This window comes from Numida meleagris, chromosome 14, assembly GCF_002078875.1.
Source record: "Numida meleagris isolate 19003 breed g44 Domestic line chromosome 14, NumMel1.0, whole genome shotgun sequence".
NCBI classification, from domain to species: domain Eukaryota; kingdom Metazoa; phylum Chordata; class Aves; order Galliformes; family Numididae; genus Numida; species Numida meleagris.
This window is the reverse complement of record NC_034422.1, coordinates 11474558-11494853: the sequence shown is the minus strand read 5'-3', so window position 1 is coordinate 11494853 and position 20296 is coordinate 11474558. Positions and strand designations below refer to the sequence as shown.

Here is a 20296-nt window from a genome sequence, read left to right as displayed (position 1 = left end):
TTAGCTTTGCTTGCTGCTGCTCTTGGCAGAGCTTGTGCCAGAGCTGTCCTTCTACGGCATGGATTTTTGTGCTAATTAGAAACTCCGACATTTGGGACACTAGTGTTTCCCTTACCCAAATGATTTCTTAGCTTAGGCCTTGTTAAGGAACAACTCTACCTATCTTACACCTATGCTGTAATCCTGATTATCTGCCTCCAGTCTTGGATCTGACATTGCCATTTGCTGTTCTTCCTTCGTAGGGCAAAGGAGGCTGATCAACTAAAGCAAGACCTTCAGGAGGCTCGAGAGTCTGAGCGGAGAGCAAAGCAGAAGCTTTTGGAGATCACTAGCAAGTCGTCCTACACGGTAAGGATGATCTGTATTGTAATTGCTGGTTTCCAGAGAGTAATTGTGGCCTCCTCTGTAGCCAGGAGCGGTCTTGTGTCTCCATCCCATCAGTAGAGGGATATGAACCATCTCACTGCATTGCTTAGCAGCTGTTCAGTAATACTTTAGGAACACTTGCCCTCTTCATCTAAGCACCTTGTTCACCAGCACGCTTTGCTCTTCTTTTTTTCCCCGTGTCTGTCCTGCTTTATGCTACAAGAGCCAGGGAGCTGCTGGTGGAATTAAAGGCAGCAAACTGTAAACTAATCTAAGAAATGCGTTAGAGCCGTGCTTTGTGTGTGGAGTGGACCAGCTCAGTAAGATCTTTTAACATTGGGTTGAATACAAAACTGATGATGTTCTGATACTTCTTAGGTAGGTTAAACATTGTTCCAAATCTGTGAATTCATCCTTAGGCATAAACTGGTCACTGTGCATCTATGTGCTGAAAAGTCAACTTCATTGAAGGGAGAGTATTCTGTAATTGCCCATTAAGAGGATTTCACACCTTCCTCTGAAGCATCTGGTCCTGATTTCTGCTGGGGACTAAAATATCAGACTAAAAGACCACTGCTCCTGTTCTGTCTGGCAGTTCCTTTCCTCAGCTTCCCTAACTGTGCTGCAGGACCTGCAGAAGCCATCAGGTGCTCCCTCCCTGCAGCTCGAATCTGCCACGACTGCCTCTTCTGCTGCTCTTTGTCCAGAGGGGTTAAGGGGGAAGGACTTGACATCTTCAGGAATAAACTCAACAGACATACCTGGGAGTTATTGACCTGTCTAGTACTGAAGTTTTGATTTGTATGGGTGAGCTTCTTCCTCCTCTCCCCTCAAAACTTTTGAGGAGCAGATTGGAGAGGGCTGGTGATGAAGAAGCTTTTCATCCAGATTCTCTGAAGATCCCTGCAAAAACATTCAGAAGCGTTTAAGAAACAGCAATGACAGAAAATAGCCGGGTGTTTTTAGCCTCAGGGCCTTCAGTCAAATGCTGTAAAGCTTGATGCTTTATAAACCTTATCTTTGGAGAGCTCCTTATGTTACTGCAGGTTTCTGGGATCCACCAGTTCTTGAATTCCGAGTTTAATTTACTCACAGGTGGAGCGTACTTGTTGAAAACCTACTGAGTGGCCACATCAACCCAGTGTTGATGTCTGGGCAGAGCTCTCACATCCAGGTTCCCTCACATGGCTGTGCTCATCCTTAGTCAAACAAGCAGAACCACAGCTAGTGAGCTCTTGTGCTTAAATCCCTGTGCTGCCTGCGCTAGAGATCAGCAGCACGACTGTATTCCTGCCTGGGGAGTTAAAGCCTAATTACAGGAGGTAGTGCAGGATTGCATGGAGCTCAGCTCCACCCCTCCAGCTGCATCTGTCCTGGAGGCAATCAGTGCAGAGCTGCCTCCTCCAGACACGCAGTGCTGTATCCTCTCCTTTCCTCCAAGAGCCATGGCTTGCCTTTTTCTCTCCCCATTTAGATGGCAGAGTCCTCTCGCACAGTTGCCGCTCTTGTTGCCCCCTCCCAGCCCTGGGAGCAGCACTGCAAAGCACAGACACAATGTCTGTTTTTTTTTCCAAGGCCAGCAGGCTGCCTTGTGACTGTTGGACCCGTATCCACGTGACAGTACCTTGCTGGGCCCTTGTGTGTGAAGTGCCCCATCCCCATCCCTTGTTACACCTGTCTCTTCCTTTGTAGCATCTCTCCTCCCTCTGCCATGTGGGTGTTTTGGGACAGATGAGTGAGATGTGCTGATATGCTGCTCCTGTGCAGGATCCGGCTGAAGGGACCGTGCTGGGCAGGCGCAGTAGGAGGGAGGGAATAAGCCCAGAGTGGCCTGAGGGATGAAGGGTTTTGAAAGCTGCTGTTGGGAGGCTGGTGTCCCTCAGGTGAATGGCAGCTCTGCCAAACGGTGCTGGATTCCAGCTCTTCTCTTCCTTAATGAGGGTGTAATGCTGAGCTTGTTCTTTTCCGTTTTCCGAGCGTTTGTGCTGTAGTCCCCTGACATGGAGAGCAAGCCAGAACTTCCCTCCCGGGAAACGAGCAAAAGAGGAAGGGAGGAGAGGATGGATGTGTTACAGAAATGACAAGAAGCAGTTAAATTTTTTCTTTGGTAATTTTCCAGTCCCTTGTACTGGCTTTTTAAAGCTTGTTCAGGTGTCTTTTTAGTCCTTGAAGCCAAAACTGCTTTTGTGGTGGTGGTGGTGGATGATGCATGAGAAAGAAAAAGCAAACCTGAGTCTCAGGCCGGCAGGGCTGGGAGAACAATTCATTCTTTACTGACTTGGCAGTGTCTCTTGCCTCCTTCATTGCCATTCAGGTACCACTCACAGCAAGGCTAAAGGCAGTCGTCTCTTCTGTGATTCTTTGGAGTATGAAGTGCCTGTCCTGGGCCTGCCCAAGTCTCCAAGTAGCAAAGCGAAGGCAGTGGGAGCAGCAGGAGAAGCTCTCCCTGTGGGGAAAGCCTTGTGACATGGCTTGCTCTGTGCTTCCCTCATATCGTCCATCTCATTTGCTCTGTTCCCCAGAGGGATGACTGCTGTCAGCATGGTGCTTGCCTCTATTAACTGCAGGAAATTGCTTTAATGTAATAACAGGGTTATGCATTTTGTTCCAGGTGAGGAAACACATAAGGGAAAAGCTCTGCGTCCCCTTTGTCATCCGATGCCCCAGTGACATCTCCTGTCCCCTCGATTAAAAATTCCTGTGACTCGGGCAAGGCTTGCCCAGTATGCTCACAAATGGCAGGGAGGTGCTTTGCTCCAGATGCTGAGCCCGTGCCTTTGAAAGCACTCAGCCTGTTCTTTCTTTGTTCCTTCCTTACGCTTCCTCACTGCTGCGGCTCTCGTACTTCTCCAGCAATTTTTTGTTGCTTCATGAAAGAGCTGTGCTGAGGAAAAGGGAGGAAGTAGCAGTAGTAACCCTGACAAGTGGGCATCAGGGCTTGATGATTGCAGCAGCTGACTGAAATTCCTGCTCAACTCTTAGTGCTGTTGTTTGGGGCTGTAGCATTTTGTTATTGTTTAAACAGAACAAGCGTGTGCTAAAAACGTTAAAGGTTGTTTTAAGGCCAGCAGGGTGGTTGGGATGGCCCTGGCTCCCCTGTGCATCTCTAGAACCTCACATGGGAACAGCTTTGCAAACCTGTGTGCTTCATAGTGAAGGGACTTGAATGTCAGTGTGATACAGGTGTTTAAATCAGGCAGATGCCTTTGCTGGTCTGTCCCCTTTCCTTAGAGAGAGGAACTTAGGTACTCAGCTATCCCTTACAGCACGTGCTGCAGAATTAATGTGGTCATGTTCTGTGTTAGCAGAATCTGAAATTGGGAGTAAGAAACAGTGTTTTCCTCCCAGCTTTTAGTGTGACTTGTCTGCAACATTCCAGGCCGGGCAGTGCAGTTGTGGTCGCCTTCTCGTTTGTGCTTGTACAAGATGCTTGCATTTCAGCCTTGGCTCTGTGGGGCAAATGAAATTCTCTCTCTCAGGTTTGTCCAGGAGTGGGGATGGACCTCAGCTGTTTGTGAATTCCAGGCTGGTGGGGAGCGAAGGGGGAGGTTATTGTGCAGAGTAAATCTGTCACCAGCCCGTGGTTCTTGCTGAAGTGGAGCTGGCTACAAACAGTCCCAAATAGAAGAAACAAGGGAAAGAAATTACCAGCCAAAGCTCAAGCTTCTGGGGGGAAATACCCTCTGTCCTACTGCTGCCAGACCAGCCTGTCTTTGCAGTGCCATCTCCTGCCATCCCGCAGCACCAACCTGATTTGGACAGGTTTGTTATAGTGATTCCTTAAAGCAGGACGGACCCCTAGCAGAGAGCTGGGTGACTTTTGGGTGCTGGGCTGTTTTCCTTGCTCTAAACCATGGGCCGGGCACGCTGGCAGCAGCTGTGACTCAGACCCACGTGTGCAGCCTGCTGTCTGAAGCTGCTCTACCACCCTTGATGTGCACTGCTGCCTGTGACCTCCTCTAACAGACTGCAAGAGCGGAGTGATGGCTTGAGTCAGGATGCTCATCCTGTACTGATAACGAGTTCGTTTATTACAGGTGTGACAGAATTTTTTTAACTGAGAGATGGCCACATGATTCCTAAATGCTTGGAACTGTTAGTTACTGCAAAGATTAAAAAAATAGTGCATTTCCATGGACCTTTCTGAAATGACCTTTGGAATTATCGTGGTTTTTGACCATGCTTTGAGGAGCGCTGGAGCACAGGATTCTGGTCACACAGGGTCTCACACTGCTCCTGTTCATAGCATACACTTTTAGAATTAAATTTAAGGTTAAAAAGCTGCTGGCGTCTCCCAGGAGGCAGCTTCAGTGACGCAGTGACACAACCTGTGTGGGCAGTCAAGACTTTATTAAAGCACTTAATTTACTGCACTTACTGAAGTCGTACCTTGTCCTGTGGGCTTAGGCATTGCTCAGGTTTTACCTCTACGTTACAGAACAGTTGCTGTAGGAGCATTTGTGTGGCCATCGTGATTAATTTGTCCTCCCTCTCTTCAGCAGTCCATGAACTCCAGCACGACAGCACTGCCAACCGACCTGCCAAGCTTCAACCTCATCAGCGAGAGCCTGTCCTTTGACTTCAAGGATACGGACATGAAGAGGCTGTCCATGGAGATCGAGAAAGAGAAGTAGGTGGCATGCTGCCAGCCAGGGCTGGGTTTGGCTGCAGCTGTGCCCCGTTTGCAGGAAGGAGAACATGACTTTTACATTCTGATGAGCCCTGGTGTGAGGTGAAAGGGGAAGAAGAGAAGGCTTGTGGGGCTTTGTTTGCCAGGTTGTTCCTAACAGCTCAGAGCATGGTGGAGCTGCTGGGTGGCCTTTCCTCTGGATGGGGACCTGGTGTCACAATTGCATCTCTGCTGCCTAGTTAAAGGCAAACTTAAGCATGCTGAGCCATGCAAGCAGACGGTTCCCATCTGTACGGTGAACTAGCTCTTGTGTAGGCTTTGATTATGTTGGTAGAAAGAGTTAACGGCAGTTTGACTGCTGGCACGCTGGACTATTGCAGGCAGGTGTGTTTGCTGTGTGTCCAGAGCATGGCAGGATGGCTGCAATGAGGGCTGCAGTCTGCGTTAGGGCTTTAACCCCTTTTTCTTTGAATCTGTGGCACGTTTATATATAGAAAGGATGCGCAAGCAAGTTTGGATGTGATTATGAGCTTTGATCTTGTGTTTTCCTGAGGGTTTAAATGTAGCCTTCGAAATTACAAATTTAGCAGAAATCAAAGCAGATCAGATTTTAATCTCAGTAGTAATAATATGCTTTGTTCATTGACTGGATAGCAGATCAAAGCTGGAAGGGCTCTGCCATAATGCTGCAGTTGTAACTTCCTGGGGCTGCAGTGAAACACCCTGATCCCGCCGGGTGCTTGATTCTGCCTCTGGTCCGTACCCTCTCCTGCTTGTCAAATAACAGACTGCTACTCCAGGGGCAGAGGTTAAGAATTTTTCCTCGAGCCAGAAAGAAAAAAAGGGGTGAAATCCGAAAATACCACAGTAATTCCTGGTTCTGTACCCAGGTTGCTAACTAGGTCATCCCACTCTTCTAAGCAGGATCTTGGCTCTGCAAAATGATAAAAGCAATAAGGGGCTCTCGCTGACTTCTCTGGAAGTGCTCTCATTCCTCGGGTGCTGAGCTAAACCTTGCTACAAATGTTGGCACTCTGAAAGGGTTCTTGTTAGTCTGCTGGTACTTTGACCCCCGTCACAGTATTTAATCACAAGTACAGGCTGCCGTGGTGTGACTTGTCTCTAGCAGATGCTCCTTTGTAGAAGGCATTTAAGGCTGAGTCCTGATGGCTGGAGTTTTTTTGTTGGTATTTTTTCCGTTCTATTTTTGGGAGGCCTTTCTCCTTCTCAGGGATGCTACCTGATATTTTGGGTGCAGTGCTTGCTCTCATACCTCTTAAATTAAATCCCTCTGAAAGGCAAGAATTTGGTATATCAGGGTTCTTCCTTGAAAATGGCCTACAAGAATTTGTGCCTCCGTGAGCTGGATTTCAGAGAGAGGTTGCAGAGGAGTGGAGCAACGCTGCTTGAAACAGTATTCTAAACTGAAACTGCATAATGTCTATCTGTCACTCAAAAATGGGGAGACTTACACAAATCATCTAGCAACCCTAGCTCAGCTCTATTTTTTTTTCCTCGTAGCCACATGACTTACAGCTCCTAGGTCAGGTGCCTGGGTTCTCTTTTCAATAACAAATTGCTGATAGTAGTTTACCCTTTACTATAAATTGATGTTGTCAGTTCTACACGCTATAAATGATGAAGATAAGGTTTTTTTGTTACAACTCTGTTATTGGCTGCCACAATATAACCATGTGCATGGGGCCACTACTAACCCAGGACTGTTTTGTGTGTGCTAGGGTAGAGTATATGGAGAAAAGCAAGCACCTGCAGGAGCAGCTGAATGAGCTGAAGACAGAAATCGAGGCGCTGAAGCTGAAGGAGAGAGAGACAGCTCTGGATATATTGCACAACGAGAATGCCAGCCGAGGCAACAGCAAGCACAACACTATTAAAAAGGTATCAGAGGGCTCCAGTTTGTATCTCGCCTGACGAAATCCTTTTAAAACGACAACAAAATAACCCTTCCTATATTTTGCACAAGTTGTTATAATAAAATTGTTTGATCTAGGCTTTCTTCCCTGGCTGCTTAGCTTTGAACTAGGGTGCAGGAGTTTCAGCTTCTGGTGGCCATGGTTTGATGTTTACTACGACCAAGCCTTGTCCCTTCAGTGCTCTGTGAAGGGATGCAAAGATCTCGAGCTTTGCCTGTCCTGCTGAACCTTAACAAAAGCTACAGAGGGATGCTGTTTAAAGGGATCTGCTACACTAGTGACCTCAGGAGCAGGAAAAGCCCTACTTGCTTATGCAGCTATTCCCCAAGGGCAATACAGGGAAGCAGTCTTGAGCTTGGCTGGGGAATAACAAGGGGAGAAATACTCCTGATTTATGAGCTCTCAGCAGAAAAAGCCAAACGCCTCGCCCTTACTTTTAATCTGTTCTCAAGTAACCTGTAGTGCAGCTTCAAATACTAACAGCAAAATCTTCTGCTAGTAAGGTTTGTGTGGGGTGTCTGCTCCCTGTGCGCTGGACCCTGGAACCACTTGCCTGTAGAAATGCTTTTGAGATTAATACTGATCCAGAAAGCTGGGATGCCTGGGTCTGCTAGCACAGGAGTCACACGTGAAAGGTCACAACAGAAGACATTCTTTATTTTTACACCCGATCCTTTGTCTTTAGCTCAGTAGCTCTGCTCTTCTCCCAGCTGGGTTCATTCTAATGAGAGGCAGGGCATACATCCATAACCAGTGCAGAGGGATGTAGTGGTCAGCTCCAAACACCTGCAAAGGCTTTCCCCAGGCTTTCTGCTAGCAGGTTTGCTTTTGGAAGGTTCTGTCTGTATGGCACACTTTACAAGGATGCAGGTTGTGGCAACAATTACAGGTTTTAAAAAACAAATCTTTGCCTGTTTTCAGTTGAGAGTTGTTACGTCTAAAAAGGTTTGGAAATATCAGTTCATGCTCATTTTCATGGCTGGGAACTTATGGTCACCGAATTGGGGCAGGAGAATGAATCTAGTGGGTCTCATTTGCAAGTTTCCCAGTGTTAGCTCTACACTAGTTGGGCTCCTGTCTTTCCGGATGGGAGAATATAAAACTCTTCAGAGACCATTCTATCGTTGTAGAATCTGAAAACCTTTCTGCTCCCATTAAGCTTTGGTAGAGCATGTCTCCATACTCAGAGCCCTCAGTATAAACAGAAAATGCTATTTTTTTTTTTTTTCTTCTGACTGTACCTTTTTGAGATATGTTCATAGAAAGCTGCCAGTCCCTTTTGTCTCACTTAAAGAAGGCGCCTAGGCAGGCACTTAGGAATCTGTCAGGGGATCATCTCTGTAATTGGGGCTGTGGTCAGCTGCCTCCTGAAGCTGGAGTCCTCTCCTCTGCCTCTCGGAGGGTTCCTGGGCTGCCTGGCTCTTGCATCTCAGCCAGAGGAGCAAAGGTTTTTAAATAACAGTCTATTAGTGAAGCACATCAGAATGAAATTACAGGCTGCTTTTGTTCTTGCCTTTGGGAGGTCAGGAGGGCTTTTGTCTTCACGGTTGTGATGGAAAGGAAAATTCAGGACACAGGAGGTGGACAAGAGGATAGTAGTTGAGAAATGCGTCAGTAATACCAGCCCTCTGCCCCACCTGGGAAGCTGCTGGGCGCTTCAGCACCCCGGGCAAGCTGTACAGATTGCACAAATGACCTGACATTGCTCCTATCACAGAGGATTTTTTTTTTTTGTGTGTGTGTTCATTTTATTTTGCTGGTTTAGCCTCAAGCCCAGGGCAGAAGACCTATCTGCATTTGAGACTTCAAAGTAGGTTATTCCAAGGTACTCTGCGTGTGGTGATGGGGTCACCGGCTGCAACACTAACCTGTGCATGAGCTTGCCTGTTGATGTCCACTACTCTCGCCAGCTCCCATTGCTGCCACCCTCACAGCGTTCCTTGCAGTGTGACACCAGTGTCCCCAGCATCTGCCCTTCCCTGCGTGGGAAGCCCTGCCCGGCTCTCGCTCCGTCGGTAGCATTTGCAGCTTCTCCACATTCATTTTCACACCTGATTCCCCACGCTGGGAAGCGTCTTTCTTGGCAGAAGTTGAGTTGGCAACATCAGCGGGGGAGTGCAGGCATAGATTCTTAAATAATTAAACAAGCCTGGTTTTGCTCTGCTGCTTGTGGCTGGGAATCTATCGGAGGTGCAGGGTGGCCTTTGAAGATTTCTTTAATGAAGTAAAACGGGATCTGCCCCCTTGTTTGCTGCAGAAAGAAATTCGTGAGCTTAAAAAACCAAACCAAACAAAGCCCACAACAAACTCCATCACTTCCTTCTCACTGCTGCTGCCAAAGCTGTTATAACAGACTGAACATTCGCACTTCTGTCTTGGAGTGGAGCAGCACGTGGATGTGTGGCCCGTGTCTGCCTGTCTGGGAAGCATCAGGGCAGCAGAAAGCTGGCAGCAGGGGACAGCCAGTGCCTGCAGGTATGGCTTGGGGAGGAGTACGGCAAGGGGACAGCACACGGTGTTGGCTAGCACGGCACCTCAGGGCAGCTCTTCTCAGCCCTGGGCTCTCCTCTCCTGCCAGCTGTCCCCAGCCCTGAGAAATAACAGCCATTAGGAATAGAAAAGGTTTCCCGTGTCTTTCCCAGGGAACAGGGTTATTCCCTGCAGGCCGTGCTCGTGGACACCAGCCCTTTTTGGATGACTCAGATAGCACTTCTGGCATCGCCTCTGGGGAGATAGCTTTGGGGCTTGCGTGTTCACTGAGTAGTTGTCTCCTCCAACAGCCCTGTGCTAGAAGCTCCTGCTAGAAGCCTGCAGAGTTCACCCTGTGTGGGACAGGAGCAGGGAGACAGGCACGGTGTGACACGTCAGCCTGACGGGAGCCGCTAGTGAATTGCTGTTGTGAGCCAGCTGAATCCCAAGGGTGGCCCTGCCCTGCTGCTGTGTGCCTCGTCCCCTGCCTCTGTTGCACGCTGCTCCTTTCTGCTCTGTCAGTGCCACATCTCTGCTTCACAGAGCTGGCTGTGCTCCGAGGAGCAGCCTTGGGTGGCAGGCTGAGCCAGGAGCTCGTGTGCCCGGAGGGAAGATGTGTTTGGGGAAGCTGCTTTGCTCTTTCCATGACTGTGGTCTTGCGTGCACGCACAGACCAGCAAGTTTTGAGTTGTAGCACTGAAGGAGGAAGCAATGCAGGCACTACAGTGATGGCAAACTCGGCTGCAAAAAAACCTTTGTTAAAAGTTTGAGGGCTGGCAGAGCCCTGGCCTTGGAGCAGTTCTGCAGCACCTCTGGAGCTCTGTAGCAGATGCAGGAACACGCTTCAGATGCCGCCTTCTCCCCAGCACATGACCAGAAGTGATCAGCACAGGTCGGTGCCGTTTTGGGACGGCAGGGCAGTGCTCTGTGTCAGTCACTGTTGCTCCAGGGCTGTGCTGGTGTTCCCACGCCAGGCTGTTCTTACCACCCGGCATCTCCTTTGGGAGGAAAAAAAGGTGGAAAAAGCCAAAAGCAAGGGGTGAGCCCACAGGGCTGGTCCACACGGAGATGTCAGCAGTCCCCGTGGGGCTGTTTGCCTGTTGACACCCGCTGTCCCTTACCCATTGCTTTGAGGAGCTCTGAGCTCTCAAACCTTGAATTTGGTGCCTTGAATTTGGTGAAATCCACCTGTGCCCCGTGACACGGAGGGGAACTGAACCTCCAGTGATCTGAGAAGGAAGTCACCCAGCAGCTGAGTGGGACGCAGTGCTGGGGAGGAGCCCCCATAATGAAACCAGGCACCCAGCGAGCACTGCATTGTGACCTCTGGGTTTCGTTGCCTGCCTTTGAAGATGCCTGCTAAGTTCTTCATGTTTAATTACGTGGTTAACATGCTAATCCTGTTTTACGAGCTCCGTGGGCACAGCACAAGCACCTCATCTGGAAACTGATTTCTCTGTAGCGCCGTGGGCTGGCGCTGCCGGCTCCAGCTGGCTTGGCTTCAGGAGGGTTTGCTGCTTAGACTGCGGTAGAATATTTAAAAAAAAAAAAAAAAAAAAAAAAAAAAAGCAGTTCCTCTCTCATCCTCCGGTGTAGGAAGCCTCCCAGGACAGGCTGCTGCTCTAAAACACGAGCACAATCGGGTCTTTCATTCCGGTTGCTTTTCTTCTTGTGCTGTCATGCTTATTTACTGTGATTTAAGCCCTTTTGAAGTAGCCGGGCAAGGAGCAAATCTCTGTGCCCATTCCCAGCCAAGTGGCTGTGTCCTTGAGCACCACTCTGCTCCTTTGAACGCTGCCCACGGGGCTGCCTTCAGGCTTTTCTGCAGCGTTTCTCCAGGGCTGGAGCTGGCTCCCTTCGCCCAGCGCTGCTCTTGCCCGTGGAAATGGGTGCAGGCAGCTGTGTTGGGGTGGGCCCATGCTGATAGTGCTGCTGCCAGCTGCTTCTCTCGCTGATCCTATTTGCAGCGCAGCGTTGCCCTGAAATCTGGTGAATGCTGCTTAATTTTCTGCTGTAGGGGCACTTGGGATGGGAAGCGCAGCGGGAGCAGGGATAGGCTGCTTGGGGTCTGCTGTCACCGAGAGCCCTGTGTTGCATTGAGCCGTGAGCAGCGATCTTCCCATGCACACAGCGTGGTCCCCTGCAGGCTTGGGCACCTGCAGGATTGCCGTGGGCTCATCCTCATCCTCTCACCTTCAGGGTGCCCCTACTCTGTCCTCTGCAGCGTGCAAGGACACTGGGCTGTTAGCTATGGGCACAGCAGTGTGACACTGATACAACAGTGCTGTGCTATGCTGGGAGGCATGCAGGAAGGTGCTGGGCCCTGCAGAAATCAGCCATGCTCCAGCAGCCTGCTGGGAGGGGGGGGACTGTGGCCATTCCAGGGGAGGAAGGTGCTGTTGTGCCTCGGGAGCCTCATCCTGCAGCCAAAGCAATGCTTCTGCTCTGGGATGGGACGGAGCGGGCTGAGCTGCGTGGGGCTGGGTGCGTCCGTCGCTGCAGGCACTGCCGGGGCCTGGATGCTGCTGAGCTGCAGAGTGGTGCTGTTGTCATCTGCATCCTTTTTCCCACCACGAGAGGAAAGGTTGCGTGCTGCAACGAGGGGCATGCACCCAGCACGTGGCTGTAGGAGGAGCAGCACCGGTGCCTTGCTGTCACCCTGGGAGCTGCAGGGATGAAGCGTGGAGCAGAGCCTGGACGTAGGACCCAGTGAGCAAAGCAGCTCCAGGCACAAATCCTCTTCCTAATCCAAGGGATGCATCCTGCACCCCCACTTTGTGAGCCCGTGTCCCTGCTGGGTTCATTTTGTTTCTGCCCCGACACAGACAGCGTGTTTGCTTCCGCGCCTCGGAGCCGGGAAGTGAAACTCCCCAGCAGCTAAAATGGGACAGAGCAGCCTAATTTCCTTGTTTACAAGGAGCGAAAGGAAAGCAGAAAGCGTCAGGCCTATCAGCTATTTTTGTGGCAGCCTTTGAAAAGTGTTTCCTTCAACTGGAGTGTCATCTCCTCTCTTTTAAGCGCTCTCATCAAAGCGGTGGAGGCTGGGGGAAAGTTGTGCTCCGGGCCCCGTGCTTGGGAGAGAATAAACGGCGGTGTGGGAGTAGGAGGGAACAGGAGATGGGGGGGAGAACGGGGAGGGTTTGGGTTTTAAAAAGGAAATGTGTGAATGGAAAGGTCCGGCCGGCCGCTGGGGGAGCGGGCAGGGATGGAGAGGACAAGGAAGGGAGCGGGGGCGGCGGTAAAGAGGATTTACAGCCTGCAGCACTCGGGCTGGGTTTAGCAGGGACTGAGCATCTCCCTCCGAGCAGCAGCAGAACGTGCCCGGGGTGGCATGGCGGGGGGAAGGGGCCGGGATGTGGCCCCAACCCTCTGGGGTTGATGCTGTGTTCCTGCTGTGTCGCAGTGGCCGTGCAGGCGCTCGCCCGCAGCCCTCGTGGCTTCTCCGTGTGCCGGCAGCAGCGCTGCGCTTATTGGGTTAGCTGCTGGAAAGTGGGTTTGCCGAGGAGGGACTTTATTGGGTTGGGGTTTTTTTTGTTATTGTTGTTGTTTATTTCCTTAAATCAAATAAGTCCAGCAGCTCTGGGTAAAGGCAGAGCTCCGAGAAGCCCCAGCGTGGGCCTGCGGGGAGCGGGACCGTTCCCTTTTCCCTGTCTTGATTCATTGGAGCTCTGGCTGCTTAATTGCGCTCCCTCTCCCTCTCTAAATTTTCTTTGCTGGCTCTGGCAGTGCGGTGAGGAGCCCACCCCCCCTCCCTCCTGCAGGAAGGAGATTATCATAATACTGCTTGTAAATCAATTTTTTTTTTTCTCCCCCCTTCTCTGTGCTGACAAAAATGTAACTCGCTCTTAATCACTCGGCCTCGGCCGTGTGGTGTGTGCATTTATTCCCCCTTGTTGGGCAAATGGAGCTGCTGCTGGAGGGGAGCCCCACAAGGCTGGGGTTATGAGAAGAGGGGGGTTGTGGTGGTGGTGGGGGGGGGTTGAGTCTTTCTTAGGAGGCTGGGAAGGCATCCTTGCTCTGCCTTAGCTATGTTCCCTGTTGGAGCACTGAGCTGGGCAGGGTGAGGACGCAGCCCCCGTCCAGGGTTGGAGTGGCTGTGTGCCCTTCTGTGTGCTGCTTGAGTTTTACACTGAGTTCCCTGGGGTGTGACCCAGCCGGGCTCTGGGGGAGAGGACTGCTCCTCAGCAGCGTGCTTTCTGCTGGGAGAGCCCAAACCCAGCCCGGGCTGCAGCTCCAGAGGGACGGGGCGACGCTACGGAGCCGAGCCAGCCCTGCTCCAGCATTAAGCCTCTGCAGAAACTCCCTCTGCAATAGAGCTTTTCCGAAGGGGATTCAGAATTAAGAGCTGTGAAGGAATTAGCGAGGAGAGGACGCGGGGCGGGCAGGGAGGGGGAAGCACTTGGCAGCGCCGTGCAGGGCCGGAGCGTGAGCCCGGGATCCCTGCAGGAGCGCAACGCGCTCCCGGCGGACGGCTCGCCGCTCAGCCCGGCCAAACGAAGCCTTCGCAATTAGCGCTGCTTTGGCAACCCTGGTGGTGATTCAGCAGCTGTTGGGAAGGTGGCACTGCTCCCAGGACGCAGATTGGGGTGGTTAGCTTGAAATACTGCGCTTCTCTTCCTCCCGCCTGAGGACGTGTCTTCCATCTCTCATTTCGCCCATTAACGAACGGGAGCGTGGCTCTGACGCGGGGTGTTAGTTTTAGTTTTGCCTCTCTCGTGCTGCAGAAAGCTTTGCTGAGGTGGATTTGGGGGGTCCTGCAGAGCCTTAGCTCCAAGGGCACAGCCCTGGGAGCGCACGAGCAGCTTCAGCTCCATCCACCGGAGCCGAGGGCGGCTCCCATTGGGACGCCCCGCATCCCGGGGCTGCGTTCTGCGGGTTTGGGGCAGAGCAAAGGCAGGGCTGCTGTGGCTTCCCCACCACAAGAGCTCAGCTGACGCTTCTGCCCTCATCTGCTGCCCCTCGGCACCCTTTGGTTTTGGGGGGACGGTGGCTCAAGCAGGGAGCAGCTGCACATCCCTTCCCCACGCCTCATCTCCAGCCCCTGCGGCCAGAAATCCCCGCTTCTGCCATCCCCGTTGCTTCCAGAGGGGCAGGGGCCTCGCGGGAGGAGGGAGTCACCCCATGTCCCCTCTGCTCTCTTGCAGCTCACCCTACAGAGCACCAAGTCCCGCGTGGCCTTCTTCGAGGAGCTCTAGGAGGTGACTGGCCCCGAGGAGCAGGGTCCCCATCCCACGGCCCCGCACCAACCCGACGCCTGCTGCTCCCACCTGGGCTATGGACTGGGATCTTCTCCTCGTAGCATCTCCCAGTTTGGGTTTTCCCCCACGTTTTCCTGTCTTTTTTTTTTTTTTTCCCCTTATTTTTCTTTTCTTACCTGCTCTACTTTGGCTCGGCCCTCCAGGCTTTGTCCTCCAGGAGGAGGACGGGGTTGGGATGGCAGGGCACCGAGGAGCGGATGGGGCTCTGCTGGCACCCGGAGCACGTGCAGGGGGAGGAGGAGGAGAATGCGAAGGGTGAGGCTGCTGCTGTGCTGGGGAGAGGAGGAAGGGGCAGGAAGACCTTCTCCTCCTCCTCTCTGCAAGCAGGAGGGAGAACAACCCATGCCAACCACCTGCAGCCTCTTTTCCCTGCGGACCTTGCTGAATGCGGGCAGCGTGGGGCTCTGCTCGCTCTGTGCCTTTCCAGGAGCTGCAGCAGCTCCCTTACCAGCTCCAGCTCACCACTGCCCTGCTTCAGTTCCCTCTCGGAGGTGAGCAGGCCGAGGTGCTGATAGCACTCAAACACCCCGGGGGATCCCCAGCCTGCTGCTGGCCTCACGCTGGGCTCCGGGGCTGCCTCCATCCCTGTGTCCCCATGCAGAGCATCACCCTGGGGAACCCAGGGCACCGAGTTCCTAGCAGCAGGAACCGGCTGCACGCTGCCTTCACCCCACGGTGCCCGATCCCTTTTATTTAAGCACGCTGCCTGTATCCACTCCCCGCCCGACGCGTGCCCGCAGTTCGGCCGGGTTTGCCCCTGGTCCTGGTACAGCCTTTTTCTATTCCCACGGATTGTTGTACTCCCAAGAAATAACGGGTTTCTCGTTTGTTTTAATAAAAATTCAAAGCAGGAGGTGGGGGAGCTGCTGCTCGCTCATCTCTTCACCGCTCCCCGGGACCGCGCCAGGCAGCGGACGGAGCCTTTTGGGGACACCTGGGGGGGTCTCAGCGATGTCCCTGCGTGGGGACGGCGGCTGTGCCACCTCCAGCCCCAGGGCTGCCCCCTCGCTCAGCCCTATCCCAGCCCCAGGAGGTGGATTTCCACGTGTCACAGCCACGCGCGCTCCTCCCCAGCCGCTCATTCCGTGGGGTGGGTTGGGAGCGGGGTGGATCTTTTCCTTTTTTTTTTTTTTTTTTTTAAAGCAGGGCAGCCCAGGGGAGATGGGATTGCTGCTTTTGTGTGTGTCAAAGGGAAGCTGCTGGGGAAAAGGGGGGGATGTGGGGCTGCGGGGGGGGCTGACCTGATTTCCCGCGCAGCGCAGCCTCCGTATAAATAATGCAGCGGTCGCTCATCGCCTGCAGAGGACAGGAAGAGCCTCAGCAGGGACACCGGGCCCAAAGAGGGGTTGGGACACACAGCACCGCACACTTACAGCCCTGTGTGCGTGTAGGGTTGCACACCTGCAGCCTTGCACACAGCCTTGCACACCTGCGGACTTGCCCGCATCCAGCATTGCACTTCTGCAGCCTTGGACACACGCAGCACTGCATGCATACAGGATTCCACAGTCAGCCTTGCACACACAGCATTGCACGCTCACATCCCTGCAGACATGCGGGACTGCACACCTGCAACCTTGCACGCACAGCCCTGCATAGATTGGGATTGCACACTTGCAGCCTTGCACACGCAGCATTGTGTCCACACAGGTTTTCGTGCTCTCAGCCTTGCACGCACAGCATTGCATACGCTGGGATTGCACGCTTGCAGGCTTGCACACGCAGCGTTGCGTCCATCCGGGATTGCAAGCTCTCGGCCTTGCACACTCACAGCATTGCACTCCCACGGCACTGCAGCCCCGTGTGCTCGCAGCGTTGCCGTCCTGCTGCTTGCACACTGCACCCTTGTGCCGCCGTGCTCCAGCTTTGGATGCGCAGCCCGCGGCCGCTCTGTGCCGCCGCTCTCCTGGCACTGGCGCAATGGGAACTTCCAGTGCTTTCAAAGGAAATTTCATTCCGATTTCTTTCTTTTTTTTTTTTTTTTTTTTCCCTTTTTAGCAAAATTAAATTCATCAAAGTCTAGACGGCTTCTGGGAGGATGTGGGTTGGGTTGAGATGACTTTGCCCAAGGAAAAAAAAAACTATCAAGCAGCGCTTCCCAGGCCCGGTAACAACAACTCCTCCTCCCACCCATCACCCCCAGCTCTGCAAACCTGGGCTGAGCCCCGTGCATGGGGAGCACCGCTCGGGGTGGGCAGGTGGGGGTGCCCGGGGCTGCAGGGACAGAGCTGGTGGTATTTGGGGCAAATCTGGGCAGAAAACTGGGTTTTCTTCCGCTTTCCTTTCGGCAGCAGTTTCCCACTGCGCTTCAGTGGGTGGTGGGGAGCTCTGGGGGCGGTGGCGGGGGACACTGTCACGCTGTCCCCTCGGTGTCTCCACGGTGTCCCCACGGTGTCCCCGGGCTGCCTGCCCTGCGGGACCCACTTGTCATTCTGCCCTTGTCCTGTGCGGTGGCGAAGCAGCGCCCGGGCCTGCAGCCACGCGTTATGCATCATGCATTATGCATGGTGCACGCAGCGGCGGGGAGTGCAACGCACCCCGAGCAGTACGCCCTGCACCCTGGCCTGCTGTCACCCCGTGCGTGCACTGTCACCCTGCAGCCTGAGCTGCGTCACCCGCTGTTTGCACAAGGGATGCTTTTGCACTGAGGGAGATCTGCGCACTGGCGATGAGCATTTGCACGAGGGTCTTGCATTTGCGCAAGGGAATTGCTTTTACACGAGGGAACTGCTTTTGCCCTCAGGAGGATGTGCACATAGGGACACGTGGGGACACAGGGACCTCTCCTGTTGCTCTGCCAGCAGCTGCTGTCCCCTCACTGTCCCCGGTGCTCATCCATCACCGACACCACTGCGTGGCACAGAGCTGCCGCTGCATCCACGCGTCCCCTTTGCTTTTTGTAGGGTTATATTCGAGGGGGAGCAGGGCAGAGGCATAGCACCCAAAGCCACCTACACCCCTGCTGAGACCTGGAGAGCTCAGTGCATCTCAGCTGGGCCTTGTTGGGGGTTCATGGGGAAGGGGCTGAGGGAGTGGGGGCAGGGAGAGCTGAGAGCCCCATGATGGGTGCAGGGATGCCTGAGGGGCTGCAGGGACGTGTGGACCACATGGTGGGGTGTAGGATCATGCAGTGGGACCACACGGGGACGCAGGGTGACATGGGCTGGCACAGGATGCATGGTGGGTGCAGGACCACGAGATTTGGTGCAGGATCATACAACAGGGGGCAGGACCATGTGTTTTGCTGCGGCGCATTTGGGGCCCCCACTCTGCCCACCCCATGGAGGTGCCCTGGGCCAGACCTGTGCTGCCCCAGCTGCCTGCAGGCTCTGCCCCACGTTTCCCCATCCCAGATGAATTTTGCTCCGAAATGCAGCTGGGATGGGATGTGGGGACAGCTCCCGCAGGTCATGGCCGTCACCGTGCCCGCGGTTAATCGCCGGCAGCCAGCAGGGATAACCTTGTCCCAGCACGGCGCAGCCATCCCTCTTCTTCCATCAAGCGTTCATTTAAGAAACATTTCACTAAATACCCGGCTGACACCGACGGCCCGGGGAGATTGATGCCTCCGGCGCCTGGCAGGGCTCAGTGCCAGCGGGTGACTTCAAAAGGACACGACGGCCACTGCGCGCCGCTCACGTCCCCTCCCTGCGCTCGGTGAGAGCGGTGCTCACCCAAAGGATGCTGCGGGGCCCAGCAGCCCCGTGCTGCCCCCAGGGAGGGGTCCATGGGGTGGTCCCTGGGGAGCAGAGGGCGCCCAGCTGGGTCTGCACCATCCCATCCCTGTCCCTGCAGGCTTTGCCATCCCCTCGCCGGCCCTACCAGCTTTCCCCATCCATCCCACGCCCTGGGGGCTTTCATGTCCCCCCTCCATCTCTGTGAGATTCTTGTATCCTGTCTCCCTCTGCATTCCCGTCCCCATCTCATCCCCATCCCCATCCCATCCTATCCCATCTCCATCCAAATCCCCATCCCATCCCTTCCAGATTCCCCTTCTCCCCACAGGCACAATTGGGAATTCCAGCAGGGACTTGAGGCAGAGCTGAGCCTGGCGAACAGACAGACAAATTAAGTTGGTGAGATAAGATAAGGGCAAGGAGAACACAGAGCGCGTGAGGTTCTGCTGGGCAGCGGGACAGCGGGGGATTAGAGGGCATTTCCAGCCACGCCGGAGGACCACGGGGATGAGAGTGAGCGAGAAGGCTCATTAATAAATGAGGAAGAGAAGATTAAATTAAAGATATCTCAGGAATGTCTCGGGGTCTGTATGTTTTTCTTTCTTTTAATTTTCTCACCCCAATTGTGGCGAAGAGGGAGGGGACAGGAGGAGCGGGGTCCTGGCCAGCACCCAGGGTACGGGGTGTCCCCAGGACGGTGCCACCAACCACCCCAAACCAATAGAGAGCCGTCGGCCTCTACACGCAATTAAATTGCTGCTAATTGCTCATCCCACGTGCTGCTCCCTCTGTACCGAGGGGCAGTGTGGGGTCGGGGAGGTTCAGCCCCGGAACAGCAGGAAAACAGCCCTGAGATTTTCAGTGTTATTTCTTCCGGATTTGGGTGGTGAGAAATTAATGAGTTTCCACCCCTGGGCCTCCAGTAGGCGAGCGCAGAATTAATTGGGAGGGCGACTTCATTAATATTGAAGAGCGAATTGATCCACCAAGAAGGAGGAGGAGATTTTCAATTAGGCTGCTTTTCCATTTTTTCCCCCTTCATTATTTTCTGGCTCGTTTCTCCCCAAAATTCACTTTGGGATGGCGGGGGGGGGGGGCGGCTCAGACCCTGCACACCTCCCTCACTGCACTGGATGGCAGCATTCAGGTTCTGGCACTGCTTTTATTTAACTAGGATGCATTCAAGGCCCCCCAAAAAAGGGTTCAAAGAAACGGATTTCTCCCAAGTTTTATGCGATTTGGCCACCGGGGAGGCTGAAAAACCCCAGATTAACTTCATTCCCCATAGGGCCATGTCGAGCTCAACCCCATAGGATGCAGCAGAGACACCCCCCCCCCCCCCAGCAGCTCCATGTGCTGAGGGCTGCACAGGGCTGCAGGGCTCTGCCAGCCCCACAACTCTCCCGGCTCAAACGCAGTGGAGAGGGGACCCCGAGCGGCCGAGCTGTGCAGGAGGGGAGGAGGAGGGGGAGGAAGGCAGTGCTGAGCATCCCGACCTGCAGATGAATTAGAGGAGGTGTGGAGGGACGCGGGGTGGTGCTGGGGTCGGTTTTACCCTTTTTGCCCGGGTTGTGGGGAACAGGCTGATTCGGGAGCCTTAAAAAAAGGACGGGATTTCCTGCGGTCCTCTCACAAGACCGAGCTGTGATCTGTGGGAAATGACCCAAAATTGCATCGCCCGTGGTGAGGCCGTGGGTGGGGTGAGGCCAGGGGTTACATGGGCAGATTGGGCCCCCACCCAGATCCTCAATGCTGGGGCTTTTGTATCAGGCTCAGTGCAGCACAAGCACCACACTGAGAGCCTGCTGGGCTGTGCCTCTGTTTCCCCATCACTTTCAGATGATCTTAGGGTTCAGATGCCACTGTCTCCAACTCCTGCCCCTCTCCTTTCCCACCCTGTTATGGTTCCAGTGCTCTTCCCCCCTTTCATGGGGTCATGGCATCATACCATCCCCACCCCCA

At 53.7% G+C, this 20296-nt stretch overlaps 1 protein-coding gene across 7 annotated transcripts in view; it reads left to right on the top strand.

The window, feature by feature from the left end:
* Positions 1–15510, top strand: part of NF2 (neurofibromin 2) — a 41275-nt gene extending 25765 nt beyond the window's left edge. For 3 of the 7 annotated variants that reach the window (XM_021412444.1, XM_021412450.1, XM_021412449.1), the window contains 4 exons: positions 243–348; positions 4866–4996; positions 6736–6895; positions 14544–15510. In XM_021412444.1, coding sequence (XP_021268119.1) covers positions 243–348; positions 4866–4996; positions 6736–6895; positions 14544–14594 — 448 coding nt within the window. In that variant the 3' untranslated portion in view covers positions 14595–15510. Of the gene's footprint in view, positions 1–242; positions 349–4865; positions 4997–6735; positions 6912–8695; positions 10878–14543 lie in introns of those variants that run through there. The other 4 variants (XM_021412448.1, XM_021412446.1, XM_021412445.1 and 1 more) reach the window with 4 other exon arrangements.